General features: G+C 37.7%; 1 protein-coding gene across 5 annotated transcripts in view; it reads left to right on the forward strand.

The window, feature by feature from the left end:
* Window positions 1-27222, forward strand: part of CKAP5 (cytoskeleton associated protein 5) — a 54577-nt gene that overhangs the window by 7729 nt on the left and 19626 nt on the right. For all 5 annotated transcript variants that reach the window (XM_077180103.1, XM_077180099.1, XM_077180101.1 and 2 more), the window contains exons 2-25: window positions 2901-2992; window positions 3523-3716; window positions 4806-5012; window positions 7445-7616; window positions 8533-8665; window positions 8945-9048; window positions 9420-9533; window positions 9732-9836; window positions 12754-12843; window positions 12946-13110; window positions 13899-14027; window positions 14771-14953; window positions 15866-15979; window positions 17191-17301; window positions 18433-18525; window positions 19083-19268; window positions 20929-21023; window positions 22356-22413; window positions 22495-22620; window positions 22938-23074; window positions 23235-23409; window positions 23935-24048; window positions 26159-26287; window positions 26888-27082. In XM_077180103.1, the coding sequence (XP_077036218.1) occupies window positions 2936-2992; window positions 3523-3716; window positions 4806-5012; window positions 7445-7616; window positions 8533-8665; window positions 8945-9048; window positions 9420-9533; window positions 9732-9836; window positions 12754-12843; window positions 12946-13110; window positions 13899-14027; window positions 14771-14953; window positions 15866-15979; window positions 17191-17301; window positions 18433-18525; window positions 19083-19268; window positions 20929-21023; window positions 22356-22413; window positions 22495-22620; window positions 22938-23074; window positions 23235-23409; window positions 23935-24048; window positions 26159-26287; window positions 26888-27082 (3186 nt within the window). In that variant the 5' untranslated portion in view covers window positions 2901-2935. The remainder of the gene's footprint in view (window positions 1-2900; window positions 2993-3522; window positions 3717-4805; window positions 5013-7444; window positions 7617-8532; window positions 8666-8944; window positions 9049-9419; window positions 9534-9731; window positions 9837-12753; window positions 12844-12945; window positions 13111-13898; window positions 14028-14770; window positions 14954-15865; window positions 15980-17190; window positions 17302-18432; window positions 18526-19082; window positions 19269-20928; window positions 21024-22355; window positions 22414-22494; window positions 22621-22937; window positions 23075-23234; window positions 23410-23934; window positions 24049-26158; window positions 26288-26887; window positions 27083-27222) is intronic.

Below are 27222 nucleotides of genomic sequence, written 5' to 3' on the forward strand. Positions count from 1 at the left end.
AGTACAGGTGCCAAAAGTTTATCCTGGTGTTTCTGTTGCTGACATTTGTGTTCATGCTTTTTTTCCCATTTTTCTTCAGAATAACTATTATCTTTTTATTGGTTCCTTCAACAAAAAAGTATAAAGAGGCAATAGCTTGAATTAGTTCCAAGTTTCTGATTAAGAATCAGAGCTACCTAATTTTCTATAAAGTTCGTTCTGCTTTTTCTTCGCAAGGGTGTATGTGACTTTGGGAAGAGACCACTGCATCTATTTGTTGTCTGCATCCACACTGAGGAAGTACTCCATTATTTCTATATTGGTGCATTCAAATGAAGATATTCCTAATGCCAGCTCAGTTTATACTGGCAAAGCTGTCTTTGCTGATGGCACTTGGCTGCAGAGCTAACTTAAGGAATGGGGAATTTTACTGCTGGAAATTGTTCGCTCTACAGCATGCATGCATCTATTGCTAGGTGCGCCGTTTGGAAAGCTTTTCATGTGGATTCAGTCTTGTTTCTTGCTTTTAGAGAGAAGTCGTTGCCTTTATAGAGTTTGATATGTTTTACCCTCTATTTCTGTATTTGCCATGAGCATCTTATTTTGGGTGTGGGGTGGTGCTTTTTGTGTTGTTTCGGTGTGCATATTTGGTTTCTGGTTTTTTGTGGTTTTGGTGGGTTTTTTTGGTTGGTTTTTTTTAATAGGTAAAATGCATTGAGTTTGAACCAGGAGTTTGTTGATTTCTATTTCATTTTGAACTCTCTCAGAAGGCTGAAGGAGGGATAAGAGAACAAATGAGAGGTTGGGGAAAGAAAACATAAGCAGGAGTTTAAGCAGATCCATTGCAAAAGGCTGATGGGGTTTGGATGCAGTAACTCACTTGCCCTTTTGACCTTGTATGACTGTTTGGGATTGGTATGACCTTTGAGTTCTATTCTCATTGTAAATTTTAATTTGAAGTACCTTTTTTTGTCAATTCCTGACATGGAGGAATGCTGTGACTAGAGGGGTTTTTTTGTATTGTTTTTTAGTAAGTTGAGCATTAAAAAAGATAGTGAAAGAGAATTAACAGTTCAGTGGAATGGGTTTTAGGTAGCCTCACTTCTGAGTACTTCGCTTCTTACATAATAAGCAGATCCTTTCATTCTCAGTGGTTTACAGTTCTTTGGCCCTCCCCAAAAAAAGTGTGCTTCTTTAGAAGCACACTTGTTACCACTGTGCTGATGTCAAGAAAAAATATCCATATTGTTGTTTGTTTTGATGAGAAAGGGAATGAGAAGGAAACACCCTAATAACGCTTGGATGCACTTGTTTATGTATGTAGTCAGTTTGTGTTCTGACATTGACTCTTGTTTTACTGCCATTGGGCAAATTAATAGTTCATGCAATTACAGTGAGAACAGTATTAACATCCATAGGAACTTGTAAATATTTAAGGCAAGCTTAGTGTAATTTGCTGTGGGGCTGTGTGTATTGGTGACAGGTAGGGGTTTTGGAGTTCTTTTTGTTTCTTACGGTTTTTGGTTTTTAATTATTGGGAGGTTGGGATGTTACTTAAGTATCTTCTAACTTATCCAGGAAGGAATAAAAATTACTGTTTCTACTGTATGGTGCTGCTAGTCTTATTTTGCTGTCAGGTTAGCTGTATGTGTTAGTGTTGTGCAGCTGACAGAAGGCTTTGAAGTACTTACTTATTTCATTTATGTGAGTGAAAATATGCCCCTAATTCAAGGGATTAATTTTCTACAGACAACCTCTGAGTGAATTAGGTGAAATACTTTGTAGGCCAAAGGCTGAATTTCTGTTAGAAGCATTCTGCTAGTTTTGTGTACTTATATGCCTGTAATGGTAAATTGTTGTGTATGGTGGGGTTATAGAGTTCTTGGCTTGGTCTGTGCATTCAGACTGGTGTGTTGAAATGTGTTACTCCCTCTCTGGTTTGATTTTGTGCTTATAAATAACACTGGGAGCCCTTTCTACTGCTGCTGCTATTTTCATTTTGCTGACCTCTCTGCATCAGACTGGTTTGTCTCATTATTTTCTGAGCAGTCAGATTAGTTGTACAATAAGTCTGAGATGGGCATTGAGCCTAAGATCTCATCTGTCATACCCTAATAGTCAGTGTTCTTGTTTTAATCTAAAGGAAAGGAAGAAGGGAGAAACCACTACAACTTGAATGATTAAGGATTTAAACCCTCCACGTGGCAAGAAATTGATCTCTTGTTGACAGTTGCTGATGCTGGCTACATTAGGGCAAAAATGGGTTTTGTTCTTCTTGATAACTCTTTATTGTGCTGTTTATAAAGTTGTTAAAATGACTGTCCTTACACTTGCATCTGATTATTTTTTGACACTGATTCATGGCACCTGTTGCTAAAAGCATGTGTCAGTAAGAGCCAGTTTTTAGTGTTGATGGGAACTCATTTTGGTTTAGTGCCTGAGCTGTAGTACATTCCTCCTCAAGCTTAGGTGAGGTTATATTCCACATGCCTTTTCAGCTTACTAAAAGTTTTACCTGCTGAGACTTGTAGTGTAAGAAATACTACAAATTGCACTGCTCTCTAATCTTTAACGGCTTCTGGTAATTTTCTAGAGCTAAAAAAATAGTGGTCTGGTCTTCAAAGTGTGCCTCTAAATATAATTACAATCTCGGATTGCATATTAGCAATGAGATTTGCTACAGAACTGGGGAGTTGTATTGTTTTGGAATTTTTTTGTTGTTGTTTTGGGAGTTTTTGTGTGTGTTGCGGTTTTGCTTTGGTATGGGGTGTTTTTGTGGGGGGGTTGGGGTTTTTTTTTTGTTTGATTTTTTTGTTGTTGTTGTTGGTTGGTTTAGTTTTATGTTTTTGTATTTTTAGGTATAAGTATGTATTCACCCAATATTTATTTTTCTGCTTTTTAACTTGTCCTTATCTCCACAGAAATTACTGTAGTTATAGAGAGAACCTGATTTACAATGGGGGACGACAGTGAGTGGATGAAATTGCCCATTGATCAGAAATGTGAACATAAGGTAGGTGATCATGGATTTGGCTTGCTGCATATCTCTGCTCATGATGATTTTGTAGTGTTTCTGTATCTAAATACTCTGTAATTGGGTAATCTTGACAGCTGCATGGTGTGAGTATTAACAGATCTGAAACTGCATCAGCTCTATCCAACCTAGAGGCTGAATAACCTCTATTAAGCAGATTTTAGTAGCGTTGTATGGCGTAAGCTTGTGTGCTGACAGATAAGTACACTCATTCACGTGGAGAAATTACTCATCTGTAGCTGAAACTGTGGGCTCCCACCTCCTCACTGGTGTTTGCTAGAACTTATGAAGAGCAGGGGGGAAGAATGGCATTTCTCTATCCAGATCATTCTTGGGAGGAGAAAAAGAAGTATTTTGTCCTGTTGCATGTCATTCATATAGACACTGAAGAGAAATCTGCAGGTGCTAGCTTGCTGAGCATACTTTCAAATGTGATTGAAGAGCTTTGTGAGATTGGTGAGTTAAGGTTGTAATAGCACAACATTTAAATGTCCAATTTCTGATTCCAGCTATGGAAAGCCAGATTAAACGGTTATGAAGAAGCCCTTAAGCTCTTCCAGAAGATAGATGATGAAAAGAGTCCTGAATGGTCCAAATATCTTGGATTGATAAAGAAATTTGTGACTGACTCCAATGCAGTGGCTCAGCTGAAAGGACTGGAAGCAGCGCTTGCTTATGTTGAAAATGCTTATGTAGCTGGGAAGTAAGTAGCCTTTTCTTGCTGCTCTTATGGTGTTAGGACAGTTTAATGTGCCTCTCTGAGAAAGGCTGCAGCTGCATGTAAATTATGCAGTGACCACTATCAATTCTGATCTGTACTGTTAGGAGCAGAACTTGCTTTCCAATCTGGAGAACTTGCTGAATGGCAGGCTTTCCTTGTGGATGGCCTCCATGTGCATATTAACTTATCACAACTTACTTGCAGCAGTGTTCTAAAAAACTATTGAAGGCGCTAGTAAAAATTTCTGAAATGGTGAAAAAAGTGAATCACTAATGTGGTGGAGTAAGTGCTGTGAACTGGAATCTCTGTTCTTGTTTGATTGAAACAGTCTTATCTATACAGGAGGGAGCCTTTTTTGTGTAATTCATACATGAAATAAAATATAGTTATGTTTATGTGACATTGCATCCAGCATAACCAATATAAATCTTCATACCTGCCAATTTCTTCACTGGATGTGTTTTAGTACTTGCATGTTGTGTAGCCCATACTCCTGAGGGTGAAATAAAAGCATGTAACAGGCCAGTTAGTCCACTTTGGCCCACTGACTTTGTGACCTGATGAAATGAATAAAGGTCTTACTTAAAAACAAATAAACACAAAGCTTTGTTTAAAAAAATCTAAAAACCTTCCACACTCCTTGGTTTAAAAGTGGTGTCAGTGATTTAGTTTATGTGAAGCTTGGAAGTCTGTGTGAAATACTGTGCTGTGATTATGTGCTGATACCCTTAACATATTGCAACATAGATAATTCCAGGACATGGCATTTATTTGTGAACCTCAACTAGAGAGTGTTAATAAACTCTTGAGAATGTCTACTATTCACTGGTGTAGTCTGATATTAGAATCATATGAACTGTGATCTGTGTTCTTTTATAAAACTAGATGATGAATCCATCCCTTAAAAAGGGCTATTTCCTTCAAGGTTATCTTAGGATGTAGTCCCTTTTATGTGAAGGCTTGTTGGGTCTTAATCTGGATTTGGTGTTGGGTGTGTTTTTCCTGTGGATAATGATGTAGAACACTTAATTCACATAAATGTTCCAAAAGTACTACCCTCTCATCTTTCAGGACAACAGGAGAAGTAGCATCAGGAGTTGTAAATAAAGTGTTCAATCAGCCAAAGGCCAGAGCAAAAGAGCTGGGTGAAGATATATGTCTAATGTATATAGAAATTGAGAAAGGAGAGGCAATACAAGAAGAATTATTAAAGGGTCTGGACAACAAAAACCCAAAAATCATAGTAGCATGTATAGAGACACTGAGGAAAGCACTAAGGTAAGCTTTTAGTTCATGGTGTTTTTTGTGGTTTTCTTCTTTTTCCTCACTCCAGCAATATATGGAGTCTAATTTTATTGCTGTCTTTAGCAGGCCCTTGTTATTGTTGACTAGAATGCATCTTTCCTGAATTGGTATTTTTTGACAAGCAGCAGCTGACAGCATAATGGGATTTCTTAGATGTGAGGGTTGTCTATGTTGTACTAGACTCATCTGGATCTCTTTCATTCTTGGTAACTGTTTACCAAACTTCCATTTTCCCAGCCTTTGAGAGAAGGGCAAGATTCCTGTGTCTTGTACCAGACTGTGAAGCTTCTCTTCTGAATATCTGTAATAAACTCACTGATGTGAAAACTAAAACATAGTTTAGTTTTTTTGTTTTAGTTTATTTTAAACCACTGTTTTCCTCACTGATGTGAGCATGTTTAATTGGGTACACAGTGTGTGTTTTTAGAAGAAAGAAAAAAAAATACGAAGCTCATTGCACAGTAAGCTTCTATTGTCCATATAATAATTCCTTTATTGAAAAGGGGAGCTGCTAGCGCTCCCTAAAAATCAAATCTAATTTAAGATGATGTAGTAGGCTTCAGTATTAGATTATTTTTTGGTTCCACATGAAGTTTGTTTGCTGCCATTGAGTGAAAAATACTGGGGTTTTAGGAAATTCTTGTACTGGGTGTATATAAAATTTACTGACCATTAGGGTTTTTTTTAAAGAAAACAGAAAATTTTGAAATTAATGGACAGAAGACTTCTTTTTGAGTAAAGCAGCTCATGTGAAAACTCTGTGATGTATGTGGAGAGTGCCTTATGTTATATGGCTTTTAGAGAACTTGCTGGGGCATATATAGAGATGATCCTTGTTAAACTGATTTTTTCAGGCTTCGGTAATATCAAAATAAAGCTTTGGGCTTAACACATTACCTATGCTTCTGCTAAGTGAAACTACTGTCCTATATTTAAGAATGTGTTTTAGGTATTTTAATTTGCTTATCTGGTTAAATGTCCTTTTAACAGTGCAGTGTAGTTAGAGACCTGCATAACCTTCTTCAGTATCTTTCATCTAACTATTTCTGTAAAATGTGCCGCATATGTTTTTTTTCTTTCTTGCAGTATTTTATTATCTTTGTGATGTTAAGATCAAATACTCTTATGCAGCCCTGTAGGCTTCAACTCCATCTTCTGCTTCTGAGTTGTGTTGCTACTTAAATTTTTCTTATGCTTTGGTAGACTTTGTGCATTGATAACAAAATTTTTCTGTGTTGTACCTAGGTGGGTAGCTTGAATGCATTACTAGTTTAATTTCTGGTGTTTTCTGTCTTGTGCTAAGGTTTCTATTCTTTCTTGTTGTATAAATTAGATTATATGAATTGGATACAAATAGGTTTGCATAGGCATTTCTCCAAATATGCTCTCTTTTTAAGTTATGATAGCAAAGTTGAATTATTGGGCAACTCATTTGTTCATATATTTAAATTTTGTTACTACCTTTTTTGAAGGTTTTTACACTGAGTGTTTTTTAAAATTGATGTGGAAATAAAATAATGTGCACTAGAATTTCTAGAAAGTGAGACATATAGATTTTAGTCCTTGAGCAGCCTTTTTTGCTAGCTTTTTTATGTGGAACTGGAATCGGAGGGAACCATAAGAAAAAGTGTGATTGGTAGAAAGGCTAATTCAGAATTAAGAAGAAATCTTTCTGAATCAAAAAAAAATATTGCTTTTGAGGTGATTTATATATGATGCTTTAGTAACTACAGCAATTAACTTTGCTATGAGTTTGAAAAGAAAGGTCTTGTGTTCTCATTCATCAGTGATTGAAGTAGGAAGTTTTGTGTATTAAGTGCAACAGCACATAGAATCTTCTGTCAAGGAAGGGTGGTTGGCTGAGGAAACTTGTTTTATGTGTTCCTTCAGTGGCACATATTTTAGCAGATATGTTTTCTGTGAAGATGACCCAAGCTCACTATAATTATCTGGTCCAACAAGTGGAAAAGTGACTAATGCTTTTATTGCAGCTTGTTTCCAAGGATAGACAAAGGAAATTCTATTCTGATTTAAAAAAAAAAAAAAAATAGGTCATACAAATTTTGGTCTAAGGACAACTTCTTTCTTGCTGCTCTTGTATTTTTTCTCCCCTTGGCAAGGGAGCTGATTTAAATACTGGATTGGATTAAGTACTTTGAAGTAATTTGAGAGGCCTGATTTTGTCATTCCAAGCTGGGTGTGGAGGTTAATTTTGATAGGGCATATATTCTTTAAATTTTATGGTAGCATCTCAAAATAACATCTAGCATAATGGTTTGAGTAAATGACGAAATCTCTAAACGTGCACTGGAATACTTTCATAAACTGTTTTTTGAAAAATGAGTTATTTGTGAATTGCTCCCTGTTGATGGACACTGATGCTATTCCGTGTGTTTCACTGTCAGTGAATTTGGTTCAAAGATAATCTCACTGAAGCCAATCATCAAAGTATTGCCAAAACTTTTTGAATCTCGGGAAAAGGCTGTTCGAGACGAAGCCAAGCTCCTTGCTGTGGAAATTTACCGTTGGATAAGGGATGCTTTGAGACCTCCATTGCAGAACATAAATTCTGTTCAGGTAGGCAGGAAGTACTTCTGTATCCAAATATTTGATTCTCATCCTCCCTGATTCTGTGATGTTGGGCATTCTTAAAGCCAAAATTGGAATGTATTTTTTTGCTCCATTTAACTTTACCCAAAATATTGGTCACTCCTAGTCGTTTGTAAGGAAATCATAACAGAGTTTGGTTGCTCTGAACATACATGAAGTTGTGGGGTGCAGCTACATATTGGAACTGAGGATAGCAATTGAGCACTAGAATGTAGCAGAATGGCTGCCCTTATAAAAGACCCTTGCACTGAATGTCTTCAAGTCAATAATTGTTATTCTCAGTTTTCTTTTTTCTGAAGTTTTTTCCTCTGTGCATCCCTTCATACTTATTCTGATGATGCTCAGGATGTGACTGTTTCCTTTCAGGAAGTGGCATTGAATTAAGATAGAATATTTCATCATTTTAAAACTTCACAAATTATGCATCCTTTCCTCCTACCCACTTGAGTTAATTATGTTTAGGTGAAAAGCAGTAGCTTGCTTTAAAAGGGCATGGCTAAAAAAACCAAACTGTTTCATCAAACGTAGCTCAGCATGTTTGTTTCATCTTAGTTTTACTGTGTAATAATAGCATGGCTGTAAAGGAAAGCTTCCTTTGTGCTCAGCCATTTTTATTTCAAAGTCTGCAGAGAAGCCACACCATTCTGACTGTTCTACTATTTGTTCTTATGTAAATGCTTTGCAGTAATGTTCTCTTCTTTGACTAAGTTTATCCACAAACTTCTGAACAGTGAATGTGAAGTCACTCCTTTAGTGGCAGAAAAAAGATAGTAGTGAAATGTAGTGCTGTCTTGGCTTTGAAATGGGAAAACTGTAATGGCTTGCTTGTCTTGGGGTATGTCCGTAATGTCTCTGATACGATGATTCCTTTCCCTTTTGGCAGCTAAAAGAGCTGGAAGAAGAATGGATCAAAGTGTCATCAGCTGCTCCTAAGCAGACCAGGTTCCTGCGTTCCCAACAGGAGCTGAAAGCAAAATTTGAGCAGCAGCAGGGACTTGGAGGAGATGCAGATGGAGGTAAACTATTTAATCTCTGAACTCTATTGGCAAGTATATTGTATATAGTTGGTGAAGGAATGCATTAAATTGTAAAGAAGCTTTTACTCAAGCTGGTGCAAAATGTGGAGTGCACTACATAAGAAGAAAGTATGTCTGAGGCAGAAACTTTAATATAAAGAGTGTCTTTTGAAATAGCAAATTCACAGCTGCTGATAGCACTTTCTAAGCAATGAAAGGTGGTGCTCTAGTCAAAATTTTATGTCACTCTGTTTATATATTTCTCTCTCCTGGTTGCAGGAGATGATGATGAGGAAGAGGCGGTACCACAAGTAGATGCATATGAGTTGCTTGAAGCTGTAGAAATTCTCTCCAAGCTTCCCAAAGACTTCTATGAGAAAATAGTAAGCATAAACTTAAATACTACCTGTTAATTCTTTGTATAGCTGATGAGTCTTAAGACTTATGGGCAATTCTGCAGTGTGTGCTTTAGTGCCACGTGGATAATAACAAACTAGTGTTAATAACATGCGGGCTATCATAAATAAGTTTCAAAGTTGGACTTGGCAGCAAGAAAGCTGTAATTGTAAGGGGCTGAGGTATGTCCTGGGCAAGGACAGTATTTCATATTTCACTGCAGTTACTGATGCTGAACTGCAGGGAGACCTTGGTTTTCCCAGGATGGAACAAAGGTTTTTAATCTAAGGTCTGTAGCAAGTATGTTTCTCTAGAACTGTTTCTATTTATAGATTAATGTAAATTATTTGCTTTACAGGAAGCAAAAAAATGGCAAGAAAGGAAAGAGGCTCTAGAGGCTGTTGAACTGCTAGTGAAAAATCCCAAGCTGGAATCAGGAGACTATGCAGACTTGGTGAAAGCTCTCAAAAAGGTAGTAAATAAAACTCAGAGTGCACATATAATTTAATTTTTTATAATTTATTTGTATGATAGTTTAAAAGTTACAGTCTATATAATACTCAGGAGTAAAAAATTACTAAATGGAACAGTTGTGGAAATAACCCAATCTGTGGCCCACTGATTATTGTAAGAAATTCTTCCATTTCTCTGAAACCGATTTTCTCTTCAGGTTGTTGGAAAGGATACAAATGTTATGTTAGTTGCTTTGGCTGCCAAATGCCTTGCTGGACTAGCTACAGGCCTCCGGAAGAAATTTGGACAGTATGCAGGGCATGTAAGTAAGAGTATGTACTTTTTTCCTGATTTTGTTCATGCTGGACACCTTTTTTCCCTTTCCTTTTTCCGTGTCAAGCCTTGGTATTTATCAGAGGTATTCTTTGTACAATTATGAATGCTTACCAACCCCTTAAAAGAGTAAGTATTGAAATACTTGCCTAGATCTTTGTAGCTTAAGTTTGAAAGGACCTTTTTCATTCATATTCAGCAACATGAAACTTTGTTGCAATATAAATCTTCTGTACTAAGAAAATTGAATTGTTCTGCCATTAAATGAACTTTATTTACATTACCTTGTCCTAGAGATACCCCTACAGGAATGCATTTGTAGGCCACAGTGGAAAAAACAGTTTCTAAATCGGAGTTCTTCTTAGCACCTCCATGTTGTATGCTTATGTTGGTTGGGTTTTTTGAATGTTGGGGGAAGGTAGGTGGTGGGTGTTCTGTTTCCTTGTTGCCTGGGTTTTGTGGGGGTTTTTGTCTGACTTAAATAGCAAATTCTGAGATTTTTGGTACCAAAATGTTCTGCTGCTCCAGTTAAGTGCTGTTTGTTCACTCCTATGGTGCTCTTCTCTTACCAGTAGCTAATGTCAGGGAATACAGGGAAGCTTAACCAGTATGTGGGAGCAAAGAGAGCTTTTAATGAGTTGCAGTTCTCACTTGTTTCTCAAGCCTGCATCACTGTGTTCTTTAAGCTGCTCAGTCAATTTTTTTGTGTGATATGCAAGAGTAACAGAATTAGAGAGCTGCTGTGCCTGGCTGCTGGTAGTGTTGTCTCTGAATTGGGAAGTTGCTGAATCTCACTGCTTCAGAAACATTCAGGTCTCTTGAACTCTGAACAACAGTTTGGACAGTCACAGAATCACAGAATTTCTAGGTTGGAAGAGACCTTTAAGATCATCGAGTCCAACCCATGTTCTAAACCTCAACTAGATCATGGCAGCAAGTGCCACATCCAGTCTTTTTTTATACACATCGAGGGATGGTGACTCCACCACCTCCCTGGGTAGATGATTCCAGTATTTGACCACTCTTTCTGTGGAAAACTTCCTTCTTAATTCTAGCCTGTATCTCCCTTGGCACAGCTTGAGACTGTGTCCTCTTGTTCTGTCTCTTGTTGCCCGGAGAAAGAGACCGACCCCCAGCTCACCACAGTCACCCTTCAGGAAGTTGAAGAGAGTGATAAGGTCACCTCTGAGTCTCCTTTTCTCCAGGCTAAACAACCCCAGCTCCCTTTCATTCTGAAAGCTGTCTGTAGTTACAAAAATCATTCTGGCATCTGTTTTATAGTTTATTTCTAAATGTTAACCCTTATATCTACTCAGTGTTGAAAAAGCCAGGCTTCTAAAACAAGGGTGTAGCTCTGTAGTTGCCAAGGAAATGGCGTTGAGAAGAAGATGACTTTTTCAGTAGTGTAATGGCAGCTCTGAATTGTATAATCTCAGTACTCATTTTAGCAGTTCACTTGATTTGTTTGCTGGATTTATTTACTTGTGAGGAAGATGTAGACTTCTCCTGAGAGTGAGTGTTGAAGTGTTATAAAACAGAATTGTTGCTAGAATTGTATGATTATAAACTCTATTACTTAAATATAGCACTGCAATGCTAGTCTGCAGTCTGTGTTCCAACAGGAGTAGTGAAATCATGCACAGAATCATATTCCTCACTATAATTGAGTACATGTATGCCACCTTCACCTCTTGACTGCATTTGTACCCCTGGAATAATTTTTCTTCTTTCCCTCTCACATGGGCTATGGTTTCTAACTTCCATGTTAAAAAATGCTCATTTTGCCTGACAGTATTTTCTAAAACAGAGGCTTAATGATTTTAAATATCTCCTCCTTATGACTTTTTTCTCTGTGGGGGGCAGGGGTATCTAGCACCTGCAGTAGCATGTATGATGGTCTCTGTGGTGCCATCTGTATTATCTGCAGGTTTTTGAGTGTTGAAGTCTATAAACTGGGAATTTGGAGGTTACAGCCCAAGATACCACCTGAGCCTAGGTCATAGTATGTCACAAGGGGTTGGGATCCCATAGTGAGCTTCAGAGTAGAAAACAAATCTATTTTTTGTTATACAAGAGCATATAACTTTCTGTAAAGTATCTGACTGCTTCCAAAATATGAACTGTTATGTTTATGAAAGTCTTGAAAATAGTCTGCTTCCCACAGTTAAGATCAGCATCTTTCTGGCTCAGTGACAGAAATCCTTACTCTTATAGAGCCCCTATGGACCTGTTCATATTACTGGCACATCTGCAGTATAGTTATTTTTACCTTTTTTCCCCCCTTAAATATTTTATTTGTTTGGTTTTTTTAGCAGTGACTGACTGAGCACCTAGACTAGGTAGGAATTGCTGTCAAATTTCAGTATGACATAGTTTACTGTCAGATGTGATTTTTCAAGGTGGTAGATCTGAAAAATATTGCTGCAGAGAGGATTCCAGTTGCTTTAGAATCTTGATCTTGTCAGCTGCAGATCAGATGAGGACTTCCTTAATAAGCCATGCTTAGTGCTGTCAGAAAGCTGGGAAAGAGGGGACAGGTTAAATTCCTTCTTGGATTCTTAGAATGCAACATCACAACACCCTTTATGTTGTGAAATCATTCATTTCCATTCTATGCTCTGTATAATTCCATAATATGTAATTATGTGAACTTTGAATTTGTAGGTCTGCCTTTTGTTTTGAAATTGTTTAAAAATCTATATTTGTTAATAGAGTGACTGGGATGAGTTTAATGTTGGAAAACAGCAAGAATAAACTAGTTCAGACTGCTGTTGTGTACTTCTGGAGGGGTACAGTGGAGATGTTTGAATTACTGGCTTCTCCACAAAGTAGCGTGGGGTAGACTATCAGGCTTTCCAGTTATATTAGTGAAGAGGGATCTGACATTTTTGTTCCCTTTTGCATAGGTTGTTCCAACAATCCTGGAGAAATTCAAAGAGAAGAAGCCCCAGGTAGTGCAGGCACTGCAGGAGGCCATTGATGCAATCTTTCTTACAGTAAGTAAGAGTGAACATTTCCCCACTGTCTGAGAATTGGTCTTGAACTTTGATTTGCCTTTCTCTTTACTGAAATATTAACTTTTTTATTCAACACTGTAGACCACATTGCAGAACATAAGTGAAGATATTTTGGCAGTCATGGACAACAAAAACCCAACAATTAAGCAACAAACATCCCTTTTCATTGCAAGAAGCTTCCGACACTGCACACCTTCTACTCTGCCAAAAAGCCTGTTAAAACCTTTCTGTGCTGCACTTCTCAAGGTAAAGCAGAAGGAATTGATACTTCTCTGGCATTGACTTGAGCACTGTTGTTGTGAAGCTTTAGATTGTTTGGGGAGAAAGACCTGAAAGTAGTGCAGAGACCAAAAAGTTCTTGTGTGCTATGTAGCCCTCAGAGTCAGTTTTGGCTGATGTCCAACTTGAAGGTGACTGTCATTCAGGGGAACAATTTGGTTTCCTTTATCTTTGCTTTTTTGAAGCTGTAGACTCACTAAGTTTGTAGTAGATTAGGACAGTGATTTACAGCTATTATCCCAGACACTGTCACTTGCATCTTGGACACATCTCTAAGTTTTGTTGGAATGCTGTTGTTTCCTATGAATAAAAGAACAACCATCGTTGAGTCATACACAGCAGTGGCACTAGAACATTTATCAATGTAAATGATAATGATGTATACTTTTTTCTTATTGCAAACAGCCCTTTCCTTGGTATAGGCAATATCCTTGGCTTTAAAAATAGAGATTATGACAAGATTACAGAACTTTAAACTCTTTATGAACTTTCATGATGTTTAAAGCATGAATGTTCAACTTCTTCTTGTGGAAAAAAAAACAAAGATGAGAAAATGGCTGTATCTGAGAAAAAGTAGAATTGGTCAATACATAGGAAAACAGAAGTATAAAACAACCTTTTTCTTTCTGCAGTGGAATGTCAAGGAGTAGTAGCTCTGTAGTAGATTTAGATTCTAAATAACGCGAGGGGATTTGTATAGAATATGTTCAGACATGAGCCACAAGTCACATGACATAAATTGTCTTTCTCTGTAGCATATCAATGATTCTGCACCTGAAGTAAGAGATGCTGGGTTTGAAGCATTAGGCACTGCCTTGAAAGTAGCTGGAGAGAAAGCTGTGAATCCATTTCTAGCAGATGTGGACAAACTAAAGCTTGATCGGGTGAGTATTGTTATAAATGTTGTAAAAAAGGCTCCATTTATCCATTTAAGATGCATCTTAGGCTAGAGAAGGTGAACGATGATGCTTTAGCCTAGTTAATTTCAGCACAGATTTTTGAATATGTATTTTTTACTTAAGTATTACTGATGTTGCAGGGAATCTGAAAATCTCTTGATTCTTACATAAAGTATGGCTGTACTATCTGTGAGGTGGGTTGTGAGATTTAGTTGTGGTTTTGGTTGGTGGTAATATGGAGGGGGTTTTTTAACACTTCATTGTCTGAAACAAGCTTTTAGGTCACAACCATAATTTTGTATTACTAGATAGGATTTGGTATTAAAGACTTACTTCCCAACAGCAAAGTTGTTATACTTTTGCATAAGCTGGCAGGTATGTTGACTGAATGAAGACTTTATAATTTGAGGTACTCAGACTTAATCTCCGAGCATCTATGAGTATCCCTAGGATGTCAATGTTTTCTTAATATATAAATGCACTTCATTTTGAACTAGGAGAATTATTTTGGCAATACAGTGATGGTTGATGCCAGTGACTGGTTAACCTTATTATTGAAGGAACACCAGATAAAAAAGTCTTGGAAAGCAAACAACCTAAACTCTTCACATTTTTTCCTTGGTAGTCAGGTTTGAGCCACTGCTGGTAAAGGGACACTGTGCATCCAATTGTGGTAGCTAAATAGCTTCTTTCTACCCTCACCTTTTTTTTCCCCCTCTGCTTGGCAGATTAAAGAGTGTGCTGAAAAGGTAGAATTGGTTTATGGGAAAAAAGCAGGAGGAGCAGCTGAGAAAAAAGAAGGCAAGCCTATTACTGGAAAGACCACTGCTCTTCCAGGACCTGCAGGAGATAAAGAAACAAAAGATGCAGCAACCAAACCAGGACCACTGAAAAAAGCATCTGCAGCAAAGGTGAGAGGCTGTCTGACAATCAGCTGTCTGCGATTGCATCAAATAGTTACTTACTGCAGATCAGAGGTGGCCTGTTGAACATATGCCTCCACTGAGCTATCACTGTCCTTTTGCAAGAGTAGGTGAGCCTAACAGCAAAAGGAATCTGTGACTTTCTGGGAATGTAATAACATCTCAGTTTTTAATGATACAAACTGTCTTGTCACTTATGTCTTAATACCAGATTTTGATTTTGAAATAGTGATAAAAGACTGGAGACATGCAGAGAAGCCTCAGGTGTTGTAACATTGATGTGCTCTGTGATATAATACTTGGCTGAAGTCAACATTTATTGGAACTAGGGAGGTTACTAATTAAGTATTGGGTATTTTTTCAGCATAGTTTTTAGTTTGTTCCTTTGTATATTCTGAAGTAATTTGAACTATTAGCCTGTATTTCTTTAATATTATTCTTTGGATTTTAAAAATTTATTGCAGTAGATGGTCTTTGTAACATGCTACTTAGTTCTTCAGGTGGGATACCTGTAAGTCAATCGAAAAATAGATAAAATTTTGAAATCTATTGGTACTCAGATAACCTGAGAAAGAGACACCAGTCACAAGTTTAGTATCTAACCAGTATCCATAGGAGAACATACAGATTAGTAATTATTTCCTGAACTTTCACAAATACATCATTCCTTTCTTTCTCATCTTCCATTGTCCTGTTATACTTAGTAAAACCTGTAGTCTAAAAGCAATGTATAATTAAATAAGCTCTAATTTATCTCTGCCTGCAGTTCTTATGCTATCAGAGATACTAATTTTTCTGACATTAGAATACAGAAGTGTAGTATAGGATAGACAGCAGTTCTTTTGATACGTGAGCTAGAGACCTATTTGATCTTGGCTAACTTGTCCATTTACTTTCTAGGCTGGGGCCCCACCGAAGAAAGGCAAACCAGCTACAGCTGCAGGTACAGGAGGTGCTGGGCCTAAAGGCAAGAAGGGTCCTGAGACCAAAGAAATCTTTGAGTCGGAGCTCTCTGTGAGTATTCTGCTATTCTCTAAAATACAAAGTCCTCTGTAAGCAAAGATTGCAGCTTTGGTTAGTCAGTTCTTTCAGGTACTACAGAGTTTTTCATGGAGGTTGTTCGTTTTTGTTAGGAGAAGGGAAAGCAGTATGTATAAATTGGTAACTGGTGAAATGGGACTTTGGTAAATACACCTGTTCTTCAGGCTGTTGTTGGCACCAGGCCATTTAAGACAGTAAGCAATAAATCATGCTTATACCCTTATAACAGGGTATATTTTTGTCCCTGAAGTAGGAAGAAATTTAAAAAACAGTGATACTTCATATGTAATTTAGGACACATGATTTGCTGAAGGAGTCTGGTATTAAAAGCCTGAGAATGCGTTATTCTGGAGTTTACATTGAAATCTGAAGTGAAATAAAGTAATAATTAAATGAACTAATATGTTTGTGCTGTTCATAGGAAGTTGCATTTCAAAAAACTTACTGAATTTTTTCTGCATGTTAGCTGACCATCTTCTACCTACTTACCTGAGTTTACCTGGTTCCCAACCAAGAATCTGTGGCTCAAACAGTAAAAAAAGCTATTAAAGCTTTGCTAGGTGTATCTGCAAGTTTTTTTGACTGTCAGTCCAAACCATAATTATATTTGGAGTGTTGCCTACAGTGAATAACTTCTATTGTGTATCCAGCTTATATTGTTAGTTATACAGTAGAAAATGAGAAGACAGTTTCTGAAGGCGATGCAGACACCAGTGAAACAAGGAAAGTTTTTATCACTAAATAACTTTTATTTTCTGTTTTGCTAAAATGGAGACAAGACCTGTCTGCACTCATCAACTTCTGAATTGTTGTCGTCAGTGTTTATTCAGACTTGATCCAAAATTACCTTGCAAATTTTAGGTTACCTCTGCTTGATTCTTTAAGCAGATAGTTGGTATTCAAGATTTGGTATTCAAGATTATTTTTGACTGTCTGCACAGTTTCTCATACTTTCCAGAGATTACTTTTCTGTTGCAGTGCAGTTTTAGCAGCTTTCTAAACCCATAAGACCCCCTAAACCACAATCCATACTAAAATCTTTCAATCTACAACAGAACCCTTTTCCTGTTTTGTAAATGCACCACAGTACAAGGGTCAGTCCAGTATATTACCTGTCCTTAAGGTTGCTGCCCTCCTCTGAAGGGATCCAGTGGAGTGTTAACCTTGTTCTGATCTGGCTGCAGATAGAAGTATGTGAAGAGAAAGCTGCTGCTGTCCTTCCAGCTTCTTGTATCCAGCAGTTGGACAGTGGTAACTGGAAAGAGAGGCTTGCCTGCATGGAGGAGTTTCAGAAGGTATGTTTGGAACAGTTGATAAGACAGGCAGTAGGGAAAAAGAAAATAAGTAATAATTTCTTCCGCTCTCTAGGCCTGATAAGTCTCCTGAATACTTACTAGTAGTAGTTGTATGTCAGCACTTCAGATGGATCAAGTATTAAAGAATACTTGAAAAAGCCAAATGGCTTATATACTTTAAATTCCATGACAGTGGTGGAGTAAGTATTTTACCTTAATGTAGACAGTTGTACTTTTGTCAAAAATAGTTGTATTTTGATTGAGGATACTTAGAGGTATTTTTAAAACTCCCAAGTCATTGTAAAGCTTGGTCTCAAAGGTAGCTAGATTTAAACAAAAGGTTTTGCAGCAGCTAAGCCAGATCTATTGCAAAGAAGTTCCTGCTGTTTGTGTGTTAGGCAGCAATTGATTATAATCAACTATTTGCCAGTTGAAATTTTTATGTTTAGAGGCTTATACAGTACTAGCAGTCTTCACAGCTAGTCGAAAGTGCTTCATGTAGTCACAGACAAAAAAAAGCTTCAACTGTAGATGTACAAGTAGTTCATACCATGACACCAGTACAGTAATGACTGAGCTTTTAGTATTTTAGTGGGAAAAGTGACGAACTTCAGTTGGGAAATGGTGACTGGCTGCATTGAAATGCTGCTGCAGAAGCCTGCTTTATTAAAATGTTGCCATTTCAATTGAATCATTAACAGCTGAACTCCAGTAATTTAGATCGTATTCAGGATTATTCTCTGCTGTGTAGTCAACATTCCAACATGAAACCTGCATAATATACTTCATCTTAATAACAAAAGCAGCTTTTTGAGGGGCAGGTAGGCTGTTCCTGGATTTTGTTTGTTTGTTTTTAAATAAGTGTTAAATTCCTAGGTTGGAATGGCCAATAGTGATTGTTAAGGACATTTGTTAAAGAACATTAAAGGAGTAGTGATGTGAATCTGTAGGTTAAATGTTGGTTCAGTACCTTAGACTCCTTGTAAAAATTGCTCTTCAGGTAAATTATTATGCTGAGACTTTCTCTAATTTAATTCAGTATTAAGAAAATACTTCAAGGACAGTTAAGAACTTCTGTTTGAGTTTTGTCTAATTTGTGACCCACTGGTTAACTTAATGTTTATCTTTTAGGCTGTTGAGCTTATGGAAAGAAGTGAAATGCCTTGCCAAGCCCTAGTAAGAATGCTGGCCAAGAAGCCTGGTTGGAAGGAAACAAATTTTCAGGTAATGTATTATCCTTGAGTAAGTAAATAGTCCATTTTTGTTAATGTAAAGCAGTTTCCAGCTAAAAGGCTGTAAGTGTATATGTCACTGTGGCCACAGTTCTGTCTGTAATCAGTGAGTAAATAAACTCTCAAATTGGATTTTATTTCTGTTGAGAGTTGAGACTCTAGATGTCATCTAACGTATCTAAAGGTTGTCTTTAGATGTATATGTATACATGTGCATATATATAAGCATGTGTGTGTATATAAGTTCTAAAAGTAGATAATGGCAGCCCAGTATTAATGGTTGTGTGTATATATATGATAGTTTGTATTTGTGTGTGTACACAGTTTTTGTGTATAATCACACAAAACACCTGTGTGTGTACAAAATAGCTGTGTGCATAAATACTAGATATTCAAATGTGTATGTATATGCAAATACAAATTTTGCCCATATGTTAGTATTTACCCACATACAATTCTTATATGTATCTATAGATATATAGAATGAGAAAAATTAGTCTAAAATACACAAACACATGAGTACCTTTCTTGCTGTTTTGGACATTGCAGGTGATGCAGATGAAACTGCATATAGTTGCATTAATTGCACAGAAAGGAAACTTCTCCAAAACTTCAGCACAGGTTGTGCTGGATGGTCTTGTAGACAAGGTTGGTGATGTGAAATGTGGAACTAATGCAAAAGAGGCCATGACAGCAATAGCAGAAGCATGTCAGTTGCCATGGACTGCTGAGCAGGTGAGTGAGCAGCAAAGGTATTCTTTCAGTAAATAAAATCTGAAATAATATGGAGGATGTCCTTTCAGTCTGAGGAGTAAATCCCTAATCTTTGATTTTTCTCTGTTGCATGAAAGATGATCTCTTTGCTCTCAAGATGCTTCCTGAGGCAGAAGTTAAATATATATTCCTCTAAAGCTGAAAATAGAATCATAGGATGGCTTGAGTTGGAAGGGGCCTCAAAGACCATCTAGGTCCTCCCCCTACACCCTAGGCAGCGGTACCTTCTACTAGACCAAAGCCCCATCCATCCTGGCCTTGAACATTTCCAGGGGTGGGACAGCCACAACTCCTCTTTCAGTTCAGACCCTTTCTTCGTTGTCCAACCACTGCATGCGCTTTTCAAATGTTTTCTTGGAGGCCTCCTTCAAGTACTAAAGAGCCACAAGAACATTACCCTAGAACCTTACCCAGGCTGAAAAATTCCAATTCCGTCAGCCTTCCCTCATAGGAGAGGTGCTCCATCCTTTAAATCATGGTGGCCCTGCTCTGTACTCATTCAAACAGATCCATGTCCTTCCTGTGCTGAATGCCCCAGAACTGGATGCAGCACTGCTGGTAAGGTCTCACAAGAGCAGAGCAGAGGGAATCCCCTGAGAATCCCCTCCCTCCCCCTGCTGGCCACAGTGCTTTTGGTGCAGCCCAGAACACAGTTGGCTTTCTGGGCTGTGAGTGCACATTGCTGGGTCGTGTCCTGCCTCCTTGGAGGGGCTGGATGCTCTCTCTTGCACATGCTCTCTCTCCACTCATCCTCCAGCCTGTGTTGATACGGGAGTGGCCATGACCCAGGTGCAACACCTTGACTTGTTGAATCTCCTCGGGTTTCCATGGGCTCACTTCTCAAGCTTGTCCAGGTCTCTCTAGGTGGCCTCCTGTCCTTCAGGTGTGTTAACTCCACCACTCAGCTTGGCCATCCCAAACTTGCCCTCAGGAATCCCTCAATCCTTTTGTCTGTCATTTATGATGTTAAATGGCACTGGTCCTAATATGGATCCCTGAGGGGTGCTGCCTGCCATTAATGTCCATCAGGACTCTGAGCCATTAACCACTACCCTGTGGATGTGATCATTCCACCAGTTCCTTACCCACAAAAGTCCACCCATGAAATCCATGGCTCTGCAATTTAGAGAGAAGGATGTTGTTGGGGGACCTTGTCAAGGGCCTAACTGAAGTCCAGCTATATAGTATTTGTAACTGCACTGATGTAATTGCTCTATCAAAAAAGGCCATGGGGTTGGTCAGGGAGGACTTGCCCTTGGTGAAGCTGTGCTGGCTGTCTCAATCACCTCCCTGTCCTCCATGTGATTCAGCACAGCTTCTAGAAGGATGTCTTCTATGATCTTCTGAGGCACAGTAATAATGAATAATTATCTAATGCTTTTTTTAAAAAGCAGGTACTAATCTGTAATAAAGGTGTCTCTGGCTGCCTCTAAGTACTTCAAGAACTTCCGGTTCACTTCAGTTCCAGTTCTATCCTGCTATAGTGACACAGTTGCTTTTTCTGTTACCTCAGCTTTTTCTGTTCACTTGCCCTGTGTTCTTTGCAGGTGTCTTCACTTATTTATTACAGTGCTTTGTCACCTGGTTTGCCAGTGAAAGTTTACACTTAACTCTCTTCCAGGTTGTGGCTATGGCTTTCTCTCAGAAGAATCCTAAAAACCAGTCAGAAACTTTGAACTGGCTTTCAAATGCAATTAAAGAGTTTGGCTTTTCTGGGTAAGTCTTTTAAGTAAATTGCTAAGAGAAACTTGAATGAAAATGTTTCTAATCTGGAACTAAGGTTCTGTTCATCTGAACTCTAGTTCTTAAGCTCTGATGTTAGCCATGTTCTAGCTTTTAAGTATATAAGTAAGTATCTAGTACGATAGGATGTGATTACACTACTAACTACTTTACTCATCACTTGATCTTCTCTGAGGAGCATTTGTCTTAAGGCACTTACTGGTGTGGGGTGGGCACAGAGCTGTGGTATTGCATGCCTGTTATACTCCTGCTTGGATACACCTGCACCCAGGTGGACACTATACATTTTATAGTGGAAAAGAAAAAAAACACAACAACTGAATCTGACAACCTACAGAAGAGTACATAACCAGTACTCTCCAGTTAATCTCCTTGAGAGACATTTTGAGGTTGATTACAGATGAATGAAGTTGTAGCCAACAAAATAGCTGTTATTATATCTGGCATTCTGAGTGTGAGAAATTATTTCTCCATCAGATCCAGGGATAGCATGCCTTAATTTTTAATCACTAGTCTTTTAACTGAGTGTGGTCAATAGAGTTTAGTTCTGAAGAAAAAAAATCTCTAAGCAGGGAAAACTTCAAATATCATTTTATTTGACTACTTGGGCAGTTACTATGCCCGTCTTGAGATATTTTGTGGCTTTTAAATGGATAGTGATGTTGATTAAGTCTGGGAAATAAACTCTTCTTTAGTAAATTCCACCAAAAATATATATTTGCAACATGGAATGTGTATAGATGTGTTACTAGGACAACAGTATTTGAGGCTGCACAGATGATATAGAAGATTCAGGAATTTAAACCTTCCTTTATTTCTCTTGTAAATATCCTTTTGAAAAAATGTGCCTTTTTCTGGGAGATTGAGAGTAACTAACAAAATAAAAAAAGATCCACTACAACAGTAATATACCCTCACCTTTATTGTATAGTCATGTTTCAGGTACTTAAAATGTTTCTAGATTCATTCCTCAGTATTTCAGTCCTAGCAGTCATGGGGATTATATAGTTTAAGAAAGTTTCCAGCTGTGATAATAGTAGGCTTTTGTATAAATTGTTTACTGATTGATTTTCACAGTAGACTATTCTCCAAACTGATCTTTCAGTAGTTATTTAAGCAGCTACTATCTGCACTGGCACTGTACCCGTGATGCTGTTTTATGAGTGGTCATGTCTTCTGCATCTAAGTTAGCTGTGTAAATCTGTCTAGGGGTATCTTTTTTGTTTAACATACTGTGATGATTTTGTTTGTTGGTGCCATTTCCTGTGTTGTGTTTTATTTATGGGAGACATCTTCTTTCCACAGATTGAATGTCAAAGCTTTCATCAGTAATGTGAAGACAGCTCTTGCTGCAACCAACCCAGTGAGTAAATTCAGAATCTTAACCCTGAATTATTATCAGACCTTAATTTGAAGACTGAGTGCCTTTTCCTCTTTCTGGCAGGCTGTGAGGACTTCTGCCATTACATTGCTGGGAGTAATGTATCTTTATGTGGGCCCTTCTCTGCGAATGTTTTTTGAAGATGAGAAGCCAGCCCTTCTCTCCCAGATAGATGCAGAATTTGAAAAGGTATGAACTCAAGCTTTCTTGCTACCAAGTGTCATTAAAGCTACTTTGAAACTTCAGTAGCTGGAGTTTGTAGCAATTTTGTGGTCTAACCCTTGGACCTGTAATTGAACCAGGTTGGTACGACCGTGCACAAAGGCTGCAAATTCATTATGTGTAGCGATTTCAATAGCCATTTTTTTCATTATGAACTTTAAAAGTTCCTGGGTTTGTTTGAATAGTATAATGATCCAGTGCATTCATATCGTACAAGTGGTTTTATTTTTAATGTCAAATGAAAAATTGTAAAATTGTTGTTTCTGATTTTGTGTTGCTTGCAGATGCAAGGACAGACAGCACCAGCTCCAACTCGTGGCATTTCCAGGCACAGTGTGGTAGGTGGGGATGATGGTGAAGAAGAAGAACAGGAGGAGGTTGGGAATGATGTTGTGGATCTCTTGCCAAGAACAGATATTGGGTAGGTTTGTATTCTAGCACCTGAAGATACACTGCCACTGCAATTCAAAACTTTGCATTTATAACTCCTTTCTAAGGAGAAATCTATGATGTTAAAGCACTCAAATACTAATAGAGCTATCACTAAGTAAATGGGCACTTTCCCTGTTCTTCTCTTGCAGTGATAAGATCACAGCAGAGCTAGTGTCTAAGATTGGGGATAAAAATTGGAAGATCAGAAAGGAAGGCCTAGATGAAGTGACAAGCATAATAAATGAAGCAAAGTTCATACAGCCAAACATAGGAGAACTTCCAGCTGCTCTGAAAGGTCGTCTCAATGACTCCAATAAAATCTTGGTATGTTTTTCAAAGTCCTGTTTCAGTTGTTTCCAGCTTAAATCTTAAGGTAGTCATTATTTCTGAACCTTGATTATTTCTATGTCGTCTCTTTCAATGTCATTAGATCAACAGTTGGAAAAGAGTGAACTGTGTGTTTCCAAATCATATCTTTCCCTATTTTAATAAATATTTGCCTTTTTTCATTTAAAAATGCTTCAAAAGAAAGGAAAAACTGCCTTTACTCTGAATGTAATAAAAGGAAATCTTAAAAGAATTTGACTAATTGCTTCATTTGTGAAGCAAAAGTGAATTGTCCCTTGTTTGAAAATATTTTTACTTGAAATTTAATTTGTTCAGAATATGGGAGTATTTCTTGTTTTTTGATGTGATGAATTTGAAGGCTGGAATAGGTTTCATTGAGCAGGCATTCTAAAGTAAAAGCTTAATATATAGCAGTATTTCTTTTCCATGTGTAACTGGAAATTTTTGCACAAATGCTTGTAATACTGTTTTATTTAAAACCTTTTTTTTCCTTATGTGCAGGTGCAACAAACACTGAGCATTCTTCAGCAACTAGCAACAGCAATGGGCCCCAATATCAAACAGTATGTGAAAAATTTGGGAATTCCTGTCATTACAGTCCTAGGAGATAGTAAGGTAGGACAGATGTCAAGATCTCTTTGCTTTTTGTGTGTCTAAGCTATGCCTGAAAGGTGGTTGGTAGTTAAAACTTACCAATTTTTTGGTAAAAAAAGTTCTTGCTTGAATGACAATTTAATATTCAAGTATAAATACACGCCTGAATGTATATTCAGATGTATTTCGTCCTTGTAACTAAACCCAGTGAAACAATCTGGCTTTTAATTTAATGTGGTAACTATATACATATTTCTGCTGCTGAAAGTACTGCATTTTAGACACTGAACAAGATTTGCTTGTAAAGTTTATTGTAGAATTTTTAGTGTATTACTGGATTACACTATACATTGTTGTTGTCTTTGCCACTGTGTAGAGGCCCTTGGAACTGTAGGTAGACAAAGGACATTCACAACTCACACTGAAGCTTGTGTAAATAACATCAGTGTTGAGTTTGACAGGATACTGTGTCAAAATAAAGCTTAGGTCCCTGGGAAAGTGCTATTTGAAGCAATGGGTAAAAAGGCTTGGGAAGGTGCCAATATCTTGTGCCAGAAGTCATGGGCAGTTATCAAAGATGGCATACTTCAGTGTCTCTGCTTGGAATATGAGTAGGAAAAAGAGCAGAAGTTGGACCTACCTGTCCCAAACAGAGGAAAGATTTGGACTTGTTCTAGGGCTAGATAAAAATCTCCTGGTTAAAACTGATATCTCCTTTAAAAAGTCTTCAAGATCTGAGATCCTATATGACTGTTAAATTCTTTATACTCACCAATTATCCTGAGGTACCAGCAAGCTCCTTTTGTAGAGTCACAGAACTTTTTAGGTTTGAAGGGAACCCTACAGACCATCTAGTTCCAACCTCCCTGCCATAGGCAGGGACACTTTCCAATAGACCAGGTTGCTCAGAGCCCCAGACTGGAAGGAGAGTTGCAAGTATGTGGTTTAAGGATAAGACCAATTGCGATTAACTTACACTGTTACTAAAATGCATAATACTGACATAACTTGTAAGCACTGTAATGCTGACAGAAAATTGTATGCTCGTTTGAACACTCTTACAGTGCTCATTTTTTTAAGTATTATTTTTTACTTCAAGTGCAAGATTTAGCTAGTTTATCCAATTTGTTTTTGAAGTTGAGGATGGTCCATTTTGGGTCCTACTTCAGTGTGTTTGTAGTGGACTCACTGAATAATTGAGGAAAGTAATCCGCTTGAAGCATGAGTGAAGACAAGTTAAATTTGGGTGATAGGAACCAAGGCCTTGTCAGAGAGGGTGATGACCATATGTTTATCTGCAGCACATGATTTGTTTGTTTTCCTCAATGAGATAGAAGATGGGAGAAGTTGGTAAAGCAAGAATGCTGACTTCTTGTTTATATATATGCCTGGATGTTACTTCTGCATTTAATATGGTTCATACTTAACTAAAAGAGTCTTCTACATTATTAGCTTTCCTCAGAAATTCAACCTACAGGAGAAGGTCGTATGCATAAAGTCATGTCTAGACTGATAGACTGATAACATTTTAAAGAACCATGGTTGTTAAATATTCCATCTGGCTTCTCTTAACTTCATATAGCTGCTTCAAAAAAGGGTGCTGTTCTAAATTTTGCTTGGAGAAAACAAGATGGAAATTGGTAGGAATTAGAGGGTTCCCTCATTCCTGATTTTGCTCATGTGTATCCTAAATAGAAGTGCCCTAATAGCAGGCTCCATAATCCATTTGTCTTGATTTATGAATGTGCAGCCTATTTAAGTGCTATATAAGTCACTAACGCTATTTTTTAGCTTCTTTAAGAGTTGCTCTCAGAATTGTCATCAATGAATGGTAGCATATAAAAGTAATTTTAGAGATACCCTTTCCACCCTCTTTATTAAACTTTTTTTTTTTAAGAATTATGGTAGATGGGTATAATGTCTGATTTGGAGATTACTGCAGCTGATAAAATCACTAAAATGAAATTCTTCTGAATCTTAGACTTCTTAAGCTGCAAATAAAAAAAGAGATTTCAAAGCCCGTGATGTGGAAGCATTTTGCTTTCATAGGAAGGAAGACTATTGCTTCTTCTGTCGTAATCTTCTGACCCCTCTTTAGGTTTATTGTTTTTAAATCTTGTTCTTGCTGCAGAATAACGTTCGTGCTGCTGCACTGGCAACTGTGAATGCCTGGGCCGAACAAACTGGCATGAAAGAGTGGTTGGAAGGGGAAGACCTGTCAGAAGAGCTCAAAAAGGAAAATCCTTTCCTAAGACAAGAGGTAGGCTTCTGTCAAGTAAACTTCTTATGTGTGTCAAATCAAAATAACCTTATGTGCTATGGACTCTTTATGCAGACTGAAATGACACAATGCTACCATCGTATGGGAAAAGAAGTAGCTGTGTATTTGTTCTGACATAAAATTATTAAACCTTGAAAGGCTAATAACAAGCTTTCTTCCTGCATAATAGCTGTCATTTAGACTTCAGTGCCTCTAAAATGAAACTTCTATCTTTTTTGATTAGCATTTTAAAAGCTAGTTTGTGGTCCCCTAAATTCACCATGGAACAGAACTGGAGACATTAAAAAGAATGACTGAAATTCTATTCCTTTCCAAGGGAAGAAACAGCCTGCAAAAAGACCAGGCTTCAAGTTTTAAGATAGTTGTGCTAACATGCTGTACTGAAATTAATTTTTGTAATTGCTGATATGAAAATTGATGTTGTTGAAGAGTATTTGTCTGAAAAATGTTTGGGTGGGTTTTCCCTACTTACATTGTAGAATGTAATGGTATGTGAGGGACTACTATTCAGACTCTCATGCCTTGACACAGCACTGTGAACACTTCTTTAAAAGCTTTTATTTTAAAACTTTCTTTCAGCTTCTTGGTTGGTTGGCTGAGAAGTTGCCTGCACTCCGTTCTGTTCCTTCTGACCTACTCTTGTGTGTGCCTCACCTGTACTCCTGCCTTGAAGATCGAAATGGGGATGTGCGCAAAAAGGCACAGGATGCCCTGCCCTTCTTCATGATGCATCTGGGCTTTGAGAAGATGGCAAAAGCCACTGGCAAGCTGAAGGTACTTCTGTTACAAAGATTAGATAATGTGATATTGAATGAGTGACTATAAGTCCTATTCACAGTCTCATGACATGCTGTCTTGAGTCCTGTAAGCTTGTCTGCATTGAGTATTTTCAGGGGAACTGAAAATAGTATCAA

This window comes from Agelaius phoeniceus, chromosome 6 (genome assembly GCF_051311805.1).
Source record: "Agelaius phoeniceus isolate bAgePho1 chromosome 6, bAgePho1.hap1, whole genome shotgun sequence".
NCBI lineage: Eukaryota > Metazoa > Chordata > Aves > Passeriformes > Icteridae > Agelaius > Agelaius phoeniceus.